The sequence below is a fragment of the Prionailurus viverrinus genome, chromosome E2, assembly GCF_022837055.1.
Source record: "Prionailurus viverrinus isolate Anna chromosome E2, UM_Priviv_1.0, whole genome shotgun sequence".
Taxonomy (NCBI): Eukaryota; Metazoa; Chordata; class Mammalia; order Carnivora; family Felidae; genus Prionailurus; species Prionailurus viverrinus.
In genome coordinates, this window is record NC_062575.1 from 38,815,266 (window position 1) to 38,832,468 (window position 17,203).

Consider the following 17,203-nt stretch of genomic DNA (forward strand, 5'->3'; position numbering starts at 1 on the left):
TATGCTCATTAATCATTACAGAAATGCAAATAAGGACAATGAGATACCACCTCATACCCATTAGAATAGAAAAACAAAAACAAAAACAACAGAGTAACAAGTGTTCAGAAAATAAGTGTTGGCAAAAGAGTTAAGATGATGGAGCAGCACAGAGACACTGAGCTTGTTTCTTCTCTGAAACGCAGCTAGATCAGCACCAAACCATTTTGAACACCTGGGAAATTAATCTGAGGATTAACACAACAATTTGTATAACTTGAGCCACAGAACTCAGCAGAAAGAGAAAATTTTATTATTATTATTATTATTTACTTTTTAATTTTTAAAGATTTTTTATTCTATTTCATTTTATTTTATACAATATTTTATATATATATATACATATATAATTATTAAAGTTTTCTTACCTTTTCTTTTCTTTCCCCTTTTCTCTATCCTATCAAGCTTCTCACAACAAGCAGATCAAAACACAACTATGGTCTGGCTTTCATTATTTGATTTTGTGTTTTGTTTTTAATTTTAACTTTTAATTTTATTATTATTTTTTCTTCCTCCAAAATGACAAAACAAAGGAATGCACCTCAAAAGAAAGAACAGGAAGAAATGACAGCCAGGGGCTTAATCAACACAGATATAAGCAATATGTCTGAACTAGAATTTAGAACCATAATAATATGAATACTAGGTGGGGTTGAAAAAAGCACAGAACCCCTTCCTGCAGAGATAAAAGAAATAAAATCTAATCAGGACAAAGTTAAAAATGCTTTAACTGAGATGCAATCTCAAATGGATGCCACGATGGCAAGGATGGACAAAACAGCAGTAAATCAGTGATACAGAAGATAAAATTATGGAGAATAATGAAGCAGGAAAAAGGAGAGAAACAAAGGCAAAAAAATCACGATACAAGACTTACAGAACTCAGTGATATATTGAAAAGGAATAACATCAGAATCATAGGAGTCTCAGAAGATGAAGAGAGAGAAAAAGGGGCAGAAGATTTATGGTAGCAAATTATAGTGGAAAACTTTCCTAATCTGGGGAAGGACACAGACATCAAAATTCAAGAAGTACAGAGAATTCCCATTAGATTCAACAAAAACCGACCACCACCAAGGCACATCATAGTCAAATTCACAAGATACACAGACAAGAAAAGATTTATGAAAGCAGCAAGGGAAAAAAGTTCTTAACCTATGTAAGACAGATCAGGTTCACAGCAGACATATCCACAGAAACTTGAAAGCCAGAAAGGAGTGACAGGATATAGTCAATGTGATGAATGGGGAAAATAAGCCACCAAGAATTCTTTGTCCAGCAAGGCTGTCATTCAAAATAGAAAGAGAGATAAAGAGTTTCCCAAACAAAAACTAAAGGAGTTCATGACCACTAAACAGCCCTGCAAGAAATTTTAAGGGGGGGTTTTGAGTGTAGAAAAGAGAAAACAAAAAAGACCAAAAGCAACAAAGACTAAAAAGGCCCAGAGGACATCACCAGAAATACTAACTCTATAGGCAACACAATTGTACTAAATTCATATCTTTCAGTACTCACTCTAAATGTCAATGGACTAAATGTTCCCATCTAAAGATTCAGGGTATCAGAATGCATTAGAAAAGAAGACCCATCTATATGCTGCTTACAAGACTCATTTTCGACCTAAAGACACCCGCAGATTGGAAGTAAGGGGATGGAGAACAATCAATCATGCTAAGTAGCTGGAGTAGCCATACTTATAATAGATGAACTACATTTAAAAATAAAGACTATAACAAGAGATGAAAGGATTATATCATAATTAAGGGGTATATCTACTAAAAGGATCTAACAATTGTAAATATTTATGCCCCCAATGTGACAGCACCCAAATATATAAATCAATTAACCACAAACATAAAAAAGCTTGTTGATAATAATACCATAATAGTAGGGGATTTGAACACCACACTTACAACAATGGACAGATCATGTAAGCAGAAAATCAACAAGGAAACAGTGGCTTTGAATGACACACTGGACCAGATGGACTTAACAGATATATTCAGAACATTTCATCCAAAAGCAGAATACGCATTCTTTACGAGTGCGCATGTAACATTCTCCAGAAGAGATCACAAATCAGCCCTCAACAAGTACAAAAAGGTTGAGATGATACCTTGCATATTTTCAGACCACAATGCTACAAAACTTGAAATCAACCACAAGAAAAAATTTGGAAAGGTAACAAGTACACTAAAGAACATCCTACTAAAGAATGAATGGGTTAACAAAGAAATTAAAGAGGAAATTTTAAAAGTACATGGAAATCAATGAAAATGAAAACACGACAGCCCAAAACCTCTGGGATGCAGCAAAGGCTGTCATAAGAGGGAAGTATATAGCAACCAGGCCTTCCTAAAGAAGGAAGAAAGGTCTCATATACACCACCTAACCTTACACCTAAAAGAGCTGGAAAAAAGAATAGCAAATAAGGCCCCAAACCAGCAGGTAAATAATAAAGATTAGAGAAGAAATTAATGATATTGAAATCAAACAGAACAGATCAATGAAACCAGGAGCTGGTTCTTTGAAAGAATTAACAAAGTTGATAAAATCCCTAGCCAGGCTGATCACAAAGAAAAAGGAAAGGACCCAAATAAAGGGGAGAGATCACAACCAACACAACAGAAATACAAACAATAATAAGAGAATATTATGAGCATTTACATGTCAACAAATCAGGTAATCTGAAAGAAATGGATAAATTCCAAGAAACATAAACTACCAAAACTGAAACAGGAAAAAACAGAAAATTTGAACAGACCCATAACCAGTAAAGAAATTGAATCAGTAACCAAAAATCTCCCAACAAACAAGAGTCCAGGGCTGGATGACTCTCCAGGGGAATTCTACTAACATTTAAAGAAGAGTTAACACCTATTCTTTTGAAGTTGTTCCAAAGAATAGAAATGGTAGGAAAACTTCCAAACTTATTCTACAAGGCCAGCATTGCCTTGATTCCCAAAACCATACAAAGACCCCCTGAAAAGAAGACCTCCAGACCAATTTCCCTAATGAAGATGGATGCAAAAATTCTCAGCAAGATACTAGCCAACTGGATCCAACAATACATTAAAAGAACTATTCACCACAATCAAGTGGGATTTATCCCTGGGCTGCATGGCTGGTTCAATATCTGCAAATTGATCAACATGATAAATCAAATTAATAAAAGATAGGATTAATAACTCATAATCCTCTCAATAGACACAGAAAAAGCATCTGACAAAATACAGCATCCTTTCTTAAAACCCTCAAGAAAGTAGGGACAGAAGGATCATACCTCAAGATCATAAAGGCCATATATTTCATATATGACCCACTGCTAATATCATTCTTAATGGGGAAAAACTGAGAGCTTTCCCCCTAAGTTCAGGAACACAAGGATGTCCACTCTCACCACTGCTGTTCAACACAGTATTAGAAGTCTGGGACTCAGCAATCAGACAATACAAAGAAATAAAAGGTATGCAAATTGGCAAGAAAGAAGTCAAACTTTCACTTTGCAGATGACATTATACTCTATGTGGAAAACCAAAAAAACTCCACCAAAAAACTGCTAGAACTGATCTATGAATTCAGCAAAGTCACAGGATATAAAATCAATGTACAGACATCAGTTGCTTTTTTATACATCAATAATGAAGTAGTAGAAAGAGAAATCAAGGAATCCTATTTACAATTGCACCGAAAACCATAAAATACCTAGGAATAAATCTAACCAAAGAGGTGAAAAATCTACATACTGAAAAGTATAGAAAGCTTATGAAAGAAATTGAAGACCCATACAAAAAAAAGGAAAAACATTCCATGCTTACGGGTTGGAAGAACAAATATTGGGGCGCTCGGGTGGTCTCAGTCAGTTAAAGCGTCCGACTTCAGCTCAGGTCATGATCTCACAGTTCGTGGGTCTGAGCCATGTGTCAGGCTGCGCTGATAGCTCAGAGCCTGGAGCCTGCTTCGGATTCTGTGTCTCCTTCTCTATCTGCCCCTCCCCACTCTCACTCTCCCTCTCTTCAAAAATGAATATTAAAAAAAAATTAATTAAAAAAAGAACAAATATTGTTAAAATGTCAGTACTACCCAAAGCAATCTATGTATTCAATGCAATACCTATCAAAATAACACCAGCATTCTTTACAGAGCTAGGATAAACAATCCTAAAATTTGTATGGAACCAGAAAAGACCGTGAATAGCCAAAGCTAGGAATTGAGCCTAATCCTCAAAAAGAAAACCAAAGCTGGAGGCGTCACAATTCTGGACTTCCAGATGTATTACAAAGCTATAATCAAGACAGTTTGGTACTGGCACAAAAAACAGACACATACATCAATGGAACAGAATAGAGAACCCAGAAATAGACTCACAAACGTATGGCCAACCAATCTTTAACAAGGCAGGAAAGAAAATCCAGTGGAAAAAAGATGGTGTCTTCAGCAAATGGTGTTGGGAAAACTGGACAGGGACATGCAGAAGGATGAACCTGGACCACTTCTTACACCGTACACAAAAAAACTCAACATGGATGAAAGACCTAAACGTAAGACAGGAAGCCATCAAAATCCTGGAAGAGAAAACAGGCAACAACCTCTTTGACCATGGCTGCAGCAACTTCTTACTTGATATGTCTCTAGAGGCAAGGGAAACAAAGGCAAAAATGAACTATTGGGACCCATCAAGATAAAAATCTCCTGCACAGCAAAGGAAACAATCAGCAAAACTAAAAGGCAACCGACAGAATGGGAGAAGATATTTGCAAATGACATTATCAGATAAAGCATTAGTATCCAAAATCTATAAAGAACTTAACAAACTCAACACCCAAAAAACAAATAATCCAGTGAAGAAATGGGCAAAAATCATGAACAGTTTTCCAAAGAAGACACCCAGATGGCTAATAACCACATGAAAAGATGCTCAACATCACTCATCATCAGGGAAATACAAATCAAAACCACAATGAGATACCACCTCATGCCTGTCAGAATGGCTAAAATTAACAACCCAGGCAACAACAGATGTTGGTCAGGATGTGGAGAAAGAGGAATCCTTTTGCACTGGTAGTGGGAATGCAAATTGGTGCAGCCACTCTGGAAAACAGCACAGAGATTCCTCAAAAAATTAAAAACAGAATTACCCTATGACCCAGCAATTGTACTGTTAGGTACTTGTCCAAAGGATACAGGAATGCTGTTTTGAAGGGGCACATGCACCCCAATGTTTATAGCAGCACTATTGACAATAGCCAAAGTACGGAAAGAGCTCAAATGTCCATCAACTGATGAATGGATAAAGAAGATGTGGTATTTATATGTAATGGAATATTACTCAGTAATCAAAAAGAATGAAATATTGCCATTTGCAACAACATGGATGGAACTAGACTGTATTATGCCAAGCGAAATAAGTCAATCAGAGAAAAACAAATACATTTCCCTTACATATGGAATTTAAGAAACAACATAAGATGAATATAAGGGAAGTAAAAATAATATAAAATCAGAGAGGGAGACAAACCATAAAAGACTATTAAATACAATGAACAAAAATTGAGGGTCGCTAGCTGGTTGTTAGGTGGGGGAATGGGCTAAATGGGAGAGGGGCATTAAGGACACTTGTTGGGATGAGCACTGGGTGTTACATGTAAGTGATGAATCACTAAATCTATTCCTGAAATCATTATTACACTATATATTAACTAACTTGGATTTAAATTTTTAAAAAGTGAAAAAAAAAAAGTGTTGGCAAGGATGTAGAGTAATTGAACCCTTGTGTACTATTGGTGGGAACATCATATAGTGCAGCTACTAAACAGTTCCTCAAAAATTTAAAAATAGCATTCACATGATCTAGCAATCCCATTTCTGTGTATATATCCAAAAAGAACTGAAAGCAGGGTCTCAAAGAGATATTGTACCCCCATGTTCATAGCAGCATTATATACAACAGCCAAAAGGTGGAAGCAACCCAAGTGTCCATTTATAGATGAATGGATCAACAAAATGTGGTATATCTATACCATGGACTACTATAATACCTTAAAATGGAAAGAAATTCTGACACATGCCATGAGAATGAACCTCAAGGACATAATTTTTTTAAGGTTTATTTATTTCTGAGACAGAGAGAAGAGACAGAGCATGAGTGAGGGAGGGGCAGGGAGAGAGGGAGACACAGAATCAGAAGCAGGCTCCAGACTCTGAGCTGCCAGCACAGAGCCCAACGCGGGGCTCGAACTCACAAACCATGAGATCATGACCCGAGCCGAAGTCAGTCTCTCAACCGACTGAGCCACCCAGGCGCCCCTCAAGGACATAATTTTAAGTGAAATAAGCCACTCACAAAAAGACACTCTTGTGCCGACCTAGAGTAGCCAAATTCAGATATAAACATATGGTAATTGCCAGGGAGGCAATTAGGAGAGGGACAAATAAGTTGCTTAATGGGTGTAATCAGCTACACAAGATGAAAAGAGCTCTGGAGATTGGTTGCTAACAGTGTGAATGTAACACTACTGAACTATGTATTTAAAAAATGATTAAGAAGCTATGTTTTATGCTAGGTACATTTTACAATTAAAAAAAAAGTGAATATGCTTAATTTTACTTGGTGATGAATAGACTGCTTTTCACTCAAAGCCAGAAATCTAAATCTTGGCATCAAATAAAAACAAATTATATACTTTCTTAAAATAAACTAGGAAAAGACTAACTTATTCATTTTAGATGAAAGCAATGAGCTACTATTTCAACGTTTATTTATTTTTGGGACAGAGAGAGACAGAGCATGAACAGGGGAGGGGCAGAGAGAGAGGGAGACACAGAATCGGAAACAGGCTCCAGGCTCTGAGCCATCAGCCCAGAGCCCAACGCGGGGCCGCGAGATCGTGACCTGGCTGAAGTCGGACGCTTAACCGACTGCGCCACCCAGGCGCCCCAATGAGCTACTATTTAAGGAATGCCTTCTAAGTACTATGCACTTTATAGAAATATTACCTTCAGTTCTCACAAGGCAGAGAATATCTCTACTTTATAAATGAGGAAACTGAAGCTCTTTTAAGGTTCTGAAATTTCCTTACGGTTGAAGTGGCAGAGTCACAATTTAAATACCAATGTATGTGCTTCCAAAGGCTCATGTTCATTTCCCTCTATCACAGGGCTTGCTAGACATTATGCCTGAGTTAGGATCATTTGACTGTGGCTTTTCTTTTAGATTTCCAGATCTTGGAAGGATCTGGAATTAAAAAGGGCAGGGGAAGAAATTACTCTTTTAAATGTTAGTCTGCTTTTTTTTTTCTTTAATGTTTATGTATTTATTTTGACAGAGAGAGAGAGAGACAGACAGACAGACACACAGAAACAAAGGAGAGAGCACGTGCATGCTAGTTGGGGAGGAGCAGAGGGAGAGACAGAGAATCCCAAGCAGGCTCCGCACTGTTAGCGCAGAGCTGGAGGCTGGGTTCAATCTTATGAACCAGGAGATCATGACCTGAGCTGAAACCAAGAGGCAGTCAGACATTTAACTGACTGAGCCACCCAGGCATCCCAAGAAATCCCTCTTTTAGCACTCCAGGTCTATACAGCAGGTATTACATCTTACTTATAGCAAATAAAATACAACCCCTATTGATACTATTCTGAATAGATTTTAAAATTTGGATATTCTTCATGGCTATACTTGATTTAATTAAAATCATACCTGGCACAATGCCTCTGAGCCCCTAGCAATGTATCTTCCATAAAGGTCCTTTCTTATAGTTATAAAATAAGGAGTATTTTTAGTAAGGTTACATTCTTCACTATGTGGGTGTGAAAGAAAATAGCCCTCAGTCCATCTGACTTTTTAATATGCTGTTAATGTGTAATTCATTACATGAGACCTTTATATGTGAAGTTCTCTCTATATTCTAACATTTGCTAAATACTTACTTATACCAGGTACTGTGCTAAATGTTTTATATGTATCAGCTCAGATACACCTCCAAATTATTCTATGAAGTAGACACCATTTTTAGTCCTACTTATAGATGAGGCATGAAGAAGTTAATTAATTTTCTCAAGGTTCCATAGGTAGTTAAGTGGCTGTAAACTCAGGGAGTCTGATTCAAGAGTTTGTTGTCTAGTTAGCATCATTATGGTTCAGCATATGGCCTTTTTCTTCTAGAGTAGACAGTTTTTAGCATAGCAATGACTCCCCCAAACTGATGACAAGGGCAACCTGAATGCATATAAAAAGAAATATTTATTAACTCAGGCTGTACCATATACTGATTTAGTCAAACAAGAAATTTACACAAAAACCTAAGTAAAATCCATAGTACTCCATTCAGACCTGAATTTTATATTGATAGGACAGGAGAATGACTTTTGCTTAAAACAAAAGAGCAAAATGGCTCCAATTCCATTTTGTAGGAATGCAGACCTGTGGGGAGCCAAAGCCATGCCAACCAGGCACTGTGCCTGACCTAATGAATTTGTCGCCCATGTCACCGGCCAGTTTGCTTCCAAGAACTCAGCCCCAGCACTGACTTCTTTGCTTTTAAGGCAATAGTCTTCGGATCCTTGTTGTAAGAGTTCAAATAAAATTCCAAAGCCCTCACATCTTCATTGAGGTGGCAGATGTACTTACTATTAGTTTGCAGCCAATGGCAGTCTGGAAGCTGAAATCACTCTGCTATAACCTTTTGTGCTTTGGCAGCATTTTCCAAAATTTTCCTTTTCCATTCTTCATAATCCTGTGTCAGATCTTCATCTTTCTGCAGTTTATGTGGTCTGTCTACTACCTTCTCTGTTTCTATGAGAGAAAATTTTCAAAAGTGTTTCAAAATTCTTACAAGTAAAAAAAAGTAACCTTGTTTCAAATATCTTATTAATTAAAAAATATGGAATATAATGCTGAAAACTGGAAACAGTAGCTAACACATTAGTTTTTTGCTCTTTTACTCCATGCACCTCACAACATCCTTAAAATAGTTAACATTTATCAAGCACCTATCTTGTGCTTCAAGACACTGAACCAAGAACTTCAATGGCATTATCTCATTCAACCCTCACCATAATTCTATGAAGTGGGTGCTAATATTAACCGCAAAAGATTAGAAAATTCAGGCTTACAGAAATAAGTGACTTTCCTAAAGTTCTAGAGTCAGTGGGTAATAAAGCAGGATGTGAACCTAAGCCGTTTGGCTTCAGATAGGTTCTTACATAATATTTCTATTAACTTCTTTAAATGACTACTTGGAAAAGTGGTCTTATCAAATAAATGATTGTTAGAATTTATTTAAAACCTGACTCTTATCAGGCAAGCAGCTAAAGCAGCACAGGACTATTCACTGCATTAAACTCACTGTACACTAATCCCACTGCACTAATTTCAAAGCTTGTCCAGTGTTAATACAACTTACCTTTTGCTGGAGGTTCAACCATTGTCTTCTTTTTCTTCTGTGATGGAGTAGCTGAATCTCCAGCTTCTCCTTTAAGGGAAAAAACGTGTTACCTACTAACTAAATTTTCTCCTATTCTTAATTTTACTCGTTGGGCACATTTTGGATTACAAATAAAAATTAGATACTTTGACCAAATACTAGGATAAGGAGAAGGCAAATGATCTTGCCCTTCTCTTTTCTTTAGTTTCTCTTGTCAGACTTGAGAATCTTTTCTATTCTAGCTTATGTATATGGAGGCTAGCATTTAACATTGGAGCATGTTAACAGAAAATCTATTTTTCAGGCATGGAGTCATATAATCACAGGTGTTTTAAAGGTCATTATGCTACTTTATTTGAAAAACCAAATAATTTCTCACTAAAAACTTAGCTGGTCCACATTAAATACAGAATTCAGAAAGCAGCCATTTTGCAAGTTTGAAAATATTAGGCTTTTACCAGTAAGTTTACATTTTCAAATAACACATTCTTGAAATATAGAATGAATACTCACTGTCAGCCTGCCGCCCAATCTTCTCTAATTGTTTACACAGTCGATCAAATATGGCTTTTTTCACACCAGATGTGGCTACCATTTTATTTTTATCCACCTTTAGCTTTAACACCCTATAAAAGAGTTTAATAAATTACTATTTTTAGGACCAGTATAGCTATCTCTGGCCAACCATATCAACTTATTTCCTTTCCACTCATGCTTTATGTTTAGTTTTCCTTTTATTCCAAACATACATTATTAGCTATAATCATGTAAATTTGCCTTTTAAAACTATTTATTTAGTTGTTTGTTGGACTGACAGTTAAAATATAATGGGATCTGTTATGTAACAAAAGGGGCACACAGGGGCACCTGGGTGGCTCAGTTGGTTGGGCATACGACTTTGGCTCAGGTCATGATCTCACAGCTCATGGGTTCAAGCCCTGCATCAGGCTCTGTGCTGACAGGTCAGAGCCTGGAACCTTCTTCGGATTCTGTCACAGTTTCTCTCTGCCCCTCCCCCGTCTCTCTCTCAAAAATAAAAAAAATTTTAAAAAGGGGGCACACAGAAGACATCTGTGTAGTGCTTCATGCCTTGAAGAACTCTCAGTGAATTTCAGATATTACTAATTTGCTGAATGACAATCATAGCATTTTTAAGTGTTCAACTCACTTTAACCCACGATACTTATGTTTATACTATAGGAAGATAAATCACTTTCACCTCCCCAATTACCAATCACCTTCCTAATTACCAGTCCACAACAACTACTAATGAAATATACAAGAGACTTCTTGTTTAGGATAAATCTAGTCAAACCTTTGTTTGCTCAGTGTCATTTGGTTTCAAAAGTAGGGTTAGTTGTTAATATTGTTTTTTGTAACAGCCGCCATACTCTTTCTCCACATACACATATCTTTGTTGAAATAAAAGGACATTTTCTATGAATGCCAATTAATCGTTCTAGGTGTGTAGCTAATAGAACTAAACAACCAAATTAGAGGCTGGGTAGTAAGAAACCGTCTTTACAGGACAACTATATTTTGTTTTATAAGGAGTTTCCCAGCAAGATAAAATAAGACAACTTTAGACAAAGATAACAGGAGTATTTCCAAGGTACCATTTCAGTATGCACAAAAATATAGGTTAACTAATGAGGATTTAAATAAAAACTTGAAACTAGGAAAAAATACATGAGAAATAATTTTGAAAATGTTACTTATTCTTAATGTAAATTAGAATTTCTCTTTGTTGGATTTTTCCTATATTTTCTATCATGTATTATTACCAATTATTTCTACTTTTCCTTTACCAGTTTGGATTGTTCATAATGATAGTATCCTAAGAGGAAGATCTCATCAGTAAACAGAAACAGTCATATTTCTCTCTAAAAAAATTTTCTGGAGGGAAAAAAAATGTAAGTAAACTGCCCTGGGTTTTAAGGGGGAGGGAATGAAGAAAATGTCACCTTCAATTTCTTCTAATTCTCTGTCCTGAGACAGTGTGCAGAGCCTAAAAATCTAGGTCTTATTTTAGGAATCTTGCAAGTCAAAGGAAACAAGTTTCTGAGAGGGATTTCATAGGAAGGTTTACAACTTAGACTCTGAACATAGGCCTGGAATCTATAGAAGACCATTGAAAGTAGTCCCTGTGCTCACACAACATAGAGGAATTAATGAAGATCACAGAAAATGCCCTTGCTCTCACAGAGAGCTCCCTTTATCAGAGGGAGCAAGAAAATAAACATGTAACCAAATAATTGTGACAATTTCAGAGAGTGACAATAGTATGAAGGTAGTAAAACAAGGTGACATGACAGAGAGTGACCAGAGTGGTTCAGAGGGTCAAGAATGTGGCACAACACTTAAATAGGGTACTCAAGGCATCATGTCTGACGAAGCAGCACTTCAGCAGACACCTGCATGATATGAAGACAAGAGGAACCATGTTCCAAACAGGAAGCAGTAAATCTAACAAAGTTCCTGTTTGGGAGTAAGTGCAGAATGTTTGAAAAAGAGAACAAATGCCAGAGTGTTGAGACTATTGGAGCGTCTCAAGAACTTCTCAAGAAGGTAAATATGGAATCCTACAAATGAAAACAATAAGTCCCAGAGAGGAGAAGTGACTGGTCCAAGGTCTCACGTTCAGTACACGAGGGGAAATGATATCTAACATAGCAATAGCATTGTGCTGATCTTATCCTCATCTTCAATCAAGCCACAGTCACTGTTGGAAGACTAAGTCTAAAATTGCAAAGCTGATTAGAACAAACGTTAAATATCCAGAGAGTGAATATAGGAGAGAAATAGATAGCAAGAGGGTAAGAAAAGAGATCCCTGCAGATGTTGACTCAGGACTTCACTGGCATTTTTTAAGAGCAGAGTAGCAATCTGCCTCTGCCTCTGTGTGTCCATCAGAATTCTAAGGTTTTAGGCAATAGAAACCTATCTTGGCTGACTTAAGCAAAAAATCAGATATATTAAAAGTCTATAGGACAGCTCTCAGAGTAGGGGAAATGCTGAATAACTATGTCTCAAAAATGACAGAAGCCAAGATAGTTTAGGGAATCTTATGGCCAAGTAAAGCACTCCTGTCATTTTGTCAAATTTTGTCATTTCAAAAATGATATATAAATGGTTCATACCATATATAACCTCTTGGAATTGGCTTTTACACTCAGACTGTGGAGAATTATCCAAGTTTTTAAGGGGATCAATAATTTGTTCCTTTTTATTGATGGGTCACATTCCATGGTACATGGACATCTGGGCTGGTTCCAGTTTTGAGGTATTCTGAGTAAGCTTCCATGAACATTTATGTACAGATATTTGAGTGAACATAAATTTTCTTTTCTCTGAGATAAATGTCCAAAAGTGGAACTGTGGGTCATATGGTAGTCACCTGTTTGCTTTTTACAAAAAGCAATATTTCCAGAAAGATTGTACCATTTTGCATTCTTAGTAACCATGTATGAGTGATCCAATTTCTCTATATCCTCACTAATGTTTGGTATTGTCAGTTTTTTTTTTTTAATTTTAGCCTTTGTGATAGAAGTTTAGTGGTATCTCATAGGGGTTCTAACTTGCATTTCCCTAATGGCTAATGATATTGAATATCTTCACAATGCTTATTTGCCATCTATATATTCTCTCTGATGAAATGTTTTCTCAAGTATTTTTCCCATTTTCTAATTGGATTATTTTGGGTTTTTTTACTATTAAGCTTTTAGACTTCTCTAGTACAGACTAGTCTTTTTGCAGACATGTGGCTTCCAAGTATCTTTTCCCATTCTGAAGTTTTTCTTTTCATCTTCTTCACCTGGTCTGTCACAGAATGAATATTTTCAATTTTAGCGAGATCCAATTTATCCATTTTTTTTCTTTTATAGATCATGCTTTTGGTGCCAAATCTAAGGGCTTGTTGCCTAGTCCTAGAACCTAAAGACTTTCATTTTTAATTCACTTCAAAGTATTATAGTTGTAGTTTACATTTAAGTCCATGGTCCATTTTGAATTAATTTTTGTATAAAATGTGACTTAGGTCAAGGTTTATTTTTTGTTTCATTTGTTTGTTTTTGGCCCTATGGGTCTCCAAATACTTTAGCACCATTTCTTTCTTTTTCTTTTTTTTTTCACTTTTAATTGAACCAGAATTAACATATGGTGCTATTTTAATTTAAGGTGTACAATATAATGATTAAACAGGTCTACACATTACTCAATGTTCATCACATTAAGTATACTTTTAATCCCCCTTATCTATTTTCTTCATCCTTCCAACCACCTCCCTTCTGGCAACCACCAGTTTGTTCTCTGTATTTAAGAGTCTGCGTTTTTGTTTGTCTCTTTTTTCTCTTTTCTCTTTGTTCATTTGTTTTGTTTCTTAAATTCCACATATGAGTGATATTGTATAGCATCTGCCTTACTCTGTCTGATTTATTTCATTTAGCATAAGATCTTTCTTTTTATAGCTAAGTAATATTCCGTTTTACTTATATACACTGCATTTTCTTTATCTATTCTTCTATGGATGGACATTTGGGTTGCTTCCATGTCTTGGCTATTGTAAATAATGCTACAATAAACATAGGGGCACATGTACCTTTGCAAATTAGTGTTTTTGTTTTCTTTCAGTCAATACCTAGTAGTGGGATTATTGGATTATATGATAATTCTATTTTTAATTTTTTGAGGAACATCTATATTGCCTTAGCTCCATTTCTTGAAAGGGCTACCTTTCTTCCATTCAGTTGATTTTTGGCACCTTTTTCAGAAACTATCTGAACATATTATGTGGGTCTATTTTGGCTTTTCTGTTCCATTATACTGAAAATGGCCAAGTCACTTCTTCTACCACTATCCAATTCTTTTATCACCTTCTGGCATTTCTTCATTCTGTCTTCCTCTTGTCTATCCAGGGGCATAGCTCCTTGTACTCAGTTGACTCTTCCTGGTCTCCTTGTTTCCTGGTTCTCACAATGCGAATCTGAACTCTATTTTGCCGCCAGAGTGATTTGCCTGATGAATTCCTTTTGCCACATTACTTCTTCAGAAACTTACTTAAATGTAGTTTCTCTCAATTTCCAATGGAAATACCGGTGAAAATAGGGGGGAAACCTATGGAACCACCATGGAAAGAAACCAAAAATGTTGGATTGACCTTTTACCAAAGAATGGCAAATGCAGCACGGCTGGGTGACTATTGGTGGAGTAGGCACACATTACCTGACAAAGATAGGCTTTCTGGAAATCAGAAGCTATATGCCATTAGGGAGAGAGAGGCTAATTAATTTCATGTATTGGTTCTGAAGTTTCAAGCACTGAGCCATCTGCCAACCAAACATATGCACTTAGTGTTGGGATTGTTATTTTTATTGTAAAATGAGAGTGTACATATAGCTTTGAAATTGGGGTGGGTTTTTTTTTGAGGAAATAAGAGTTTTAAGCACAGCCCAAGGATAACAAAAGTCTCAGCATAGTGAGTTTTTGATACAGTGTTAGAAAAATTGTTTCAATTCTTCACTACCTCTCTAGTGAAAGAATTATTCTTCCATATCCTCTGCACTGCAACTTTTCAGTGTCCTCTGGCTTACTCTCTTCCACTTGATTCTATTTGACCATAGGACTTGCTTGTGCCAAGGGGATGTTAGCAGATGAGGTACAAGCAATAAGTTGAAAAGTGCTTATACAAATGATCCTACTTTCTTGTACCTCTGTCATTGCCATAAAAAGAGCACCTCTTGATAGCCTGCTGATTCCACAAGGAGGAGGAGATAAGAGATACATGGAGCAGAACTATCTTAGGGGATCCTCACCAAACCATGAATCTGAGAGGTCAAGTTAGTGTTACTGTAGGCCACTGTATTTAGGAGTGGTTTGTTATATAGAACTTTCATGGCATTAGCTAACTGATACAGATACCATACCTACTATAAAAGAAAATAATAAGTGGTAGGTCACTGTATATTCCAAATCAAACCTTATTCAATAGTGTCTCCTCTGAAGAGTCAGGTGATCCATAAGAGGTTTAAGGGTTTTTTCCTCCCTTGTGTTCTTCTAATGTTACACCAGATCATTTACAGGGAACATACCTTCTATGTTAGTATGTCCCTGTGTCATGGAGGCAGTGGTTGCAAAGAGACAAAATAATGGACCTACACAGAATAGGGATTGCTGACCTCATGCGGTTATGTGGAAGAAAAAAAAGCATTTCTTGACTGTAACCCTCCAGAAATGTGTTTTTCCAAATGTGTTTTATCAAGGCAAAACTTGGGTAGCTTTCCATTAATGCTGTGTGATTTCTAACAGAAAGAGAAGCAAGGTACCCATTAATAAATTATCTTCTTATATGTCAAGAAAAGACACAAACTACTACTTTGCCCAGTGCGATGGTTAATTTTGTGTCAACTTAACTCACCATGGGGTGCCAAGATTAAACATTATTTCTAGGTGTATTTGTGAGGGTGTTTCTGGATGAGATTTGCATTTGAATCAAACTCAGTAAATTAGGTTAATATTAGTGGGCATCAACTAATCCACTGGGGGCCTGAATAGAACAAAAGGCAGAGGAAGAAGAAATTTGCCTTACCTCCCCACCTTTTTTTCTGTCTCACTGCTTCATCTATTTCATCTTCTTCCCTTAAACAGGTATGTATACCATTAGCTCTGCTGATTCTCAGGCCATTTAATTCTCATTGAATTATACCAACAGCCTCCAGTTGCCCATGGAAGACTGGTATCTTTCACCCTCCAATTTCTGATTTCTATATTAGAACTGAATAGAGTTAGAGGAGGGGCAGTTAGAGTTTGTTGTATGGTTAGAAAAGGTTTTGTATGCCTCAAAACCTCTGACCTTGTCACTTTCTTGGCTTGGAATAATATTCCCACCATCTTCCCACCCCTTCCTTCAAACTAAATTTTTTAAATCCATTTAAAGGACTCAGTTTAAAAGACTTTCCCTGAAATGTCTACCCTGATCATCTTCTCATATACTCCAGCTAAGTAAGGTACGTTGGTTTTATGATCTGAGGATTTACAGAGAATCAAAAGAGAATAGAGGCAACCAGACCAGTTAGGACTACTGCAGTCCTCTAGGAAGGAGAAATACAATGAGGACCAAACCAATACACTTGTGGGGATGAACGAAAGGTTTTATAAGATGAGGACGTGAAAAGAAAAGAGATGTTGAGTATATGTAAGACATATTTGGTTTGGGAGAACAGATGGCCCGTAGTCCTATTTGCTGAAGCAGGAAACCTAGGAGGAGAATGAGATCATTTTCTGAGTCTGACATTTCTCTGAGACATTTTTGTAAGTATTATAATAGGTAGCTGTCTGTGTGGGTCTGGAGCATGTGGTCATATTTGAAATTATAGAAATTGAAAGAAACAGGTGGAAGTGAGAGTAAATGAGTTCATTTGATCACTTTGGTATGGATAAGATCAGTGATAGGATGCTCATGAAACAATAATAATAAAGGGACAACCAAGAAAAGCAAGAGTTGGGGCGCCTGGGTGGCGCAGTCGGTTAAGCGTCCGACTTCAGCCAGGTCACGATCTCGCGGTCCGTGAGTTCGAGCCCCGCGTCGGGCTCTGGGCTGATGGCTCAGAGCCTGGAGCCTGTTTCCGATTCTGTGTCTCCCTCTCTCTCTGCCCCTCCCCCGTTCATGTTCTGTCTCTGTCCCAAAAATAAATAAACGTTGAAAAAAAAATTAAAAAAAAAAAAAAAAAGAAAAGAGTTAACAG

The 17,203-nt window shown here is 36.7% G+C and overlaps 1 protein-coding gene across 1 annotated transcript in view; it reads right to left on the reverse strand.

Moving 5' to 3' along the window:
- Window positions 1–8,262: 8,262 nt before the first annotated feature.
- Window positions 8,263–17,203, reverse strand: part of LOC125153142 (origin recognition complex subunit 6-like) — a 42,307-nt gene continuing 33,366 nt past the window's right edge. Inside the window, exons 2-4 of the mRNA XM_047836051.1 lie at window positions 9,978–10,090; window positions 9,444–9,512; window positions 8,263–8,833 (exon numbers count right to left, since the gene is read on the reverse strand). Coding sequence (XP_047692007.1) covers window positions 8,706–8,833; window positions 9,444–9,512; window positions 9,978–10,090 — 310 coding nt within the window. The 3' untranslated portion in view covers window positions 8,263–8,705. The remainder of the gene's footprint in view (window positions 8,834–9,443; window positions 9,513–9,977; window positions 10,091–17,203) is intronic.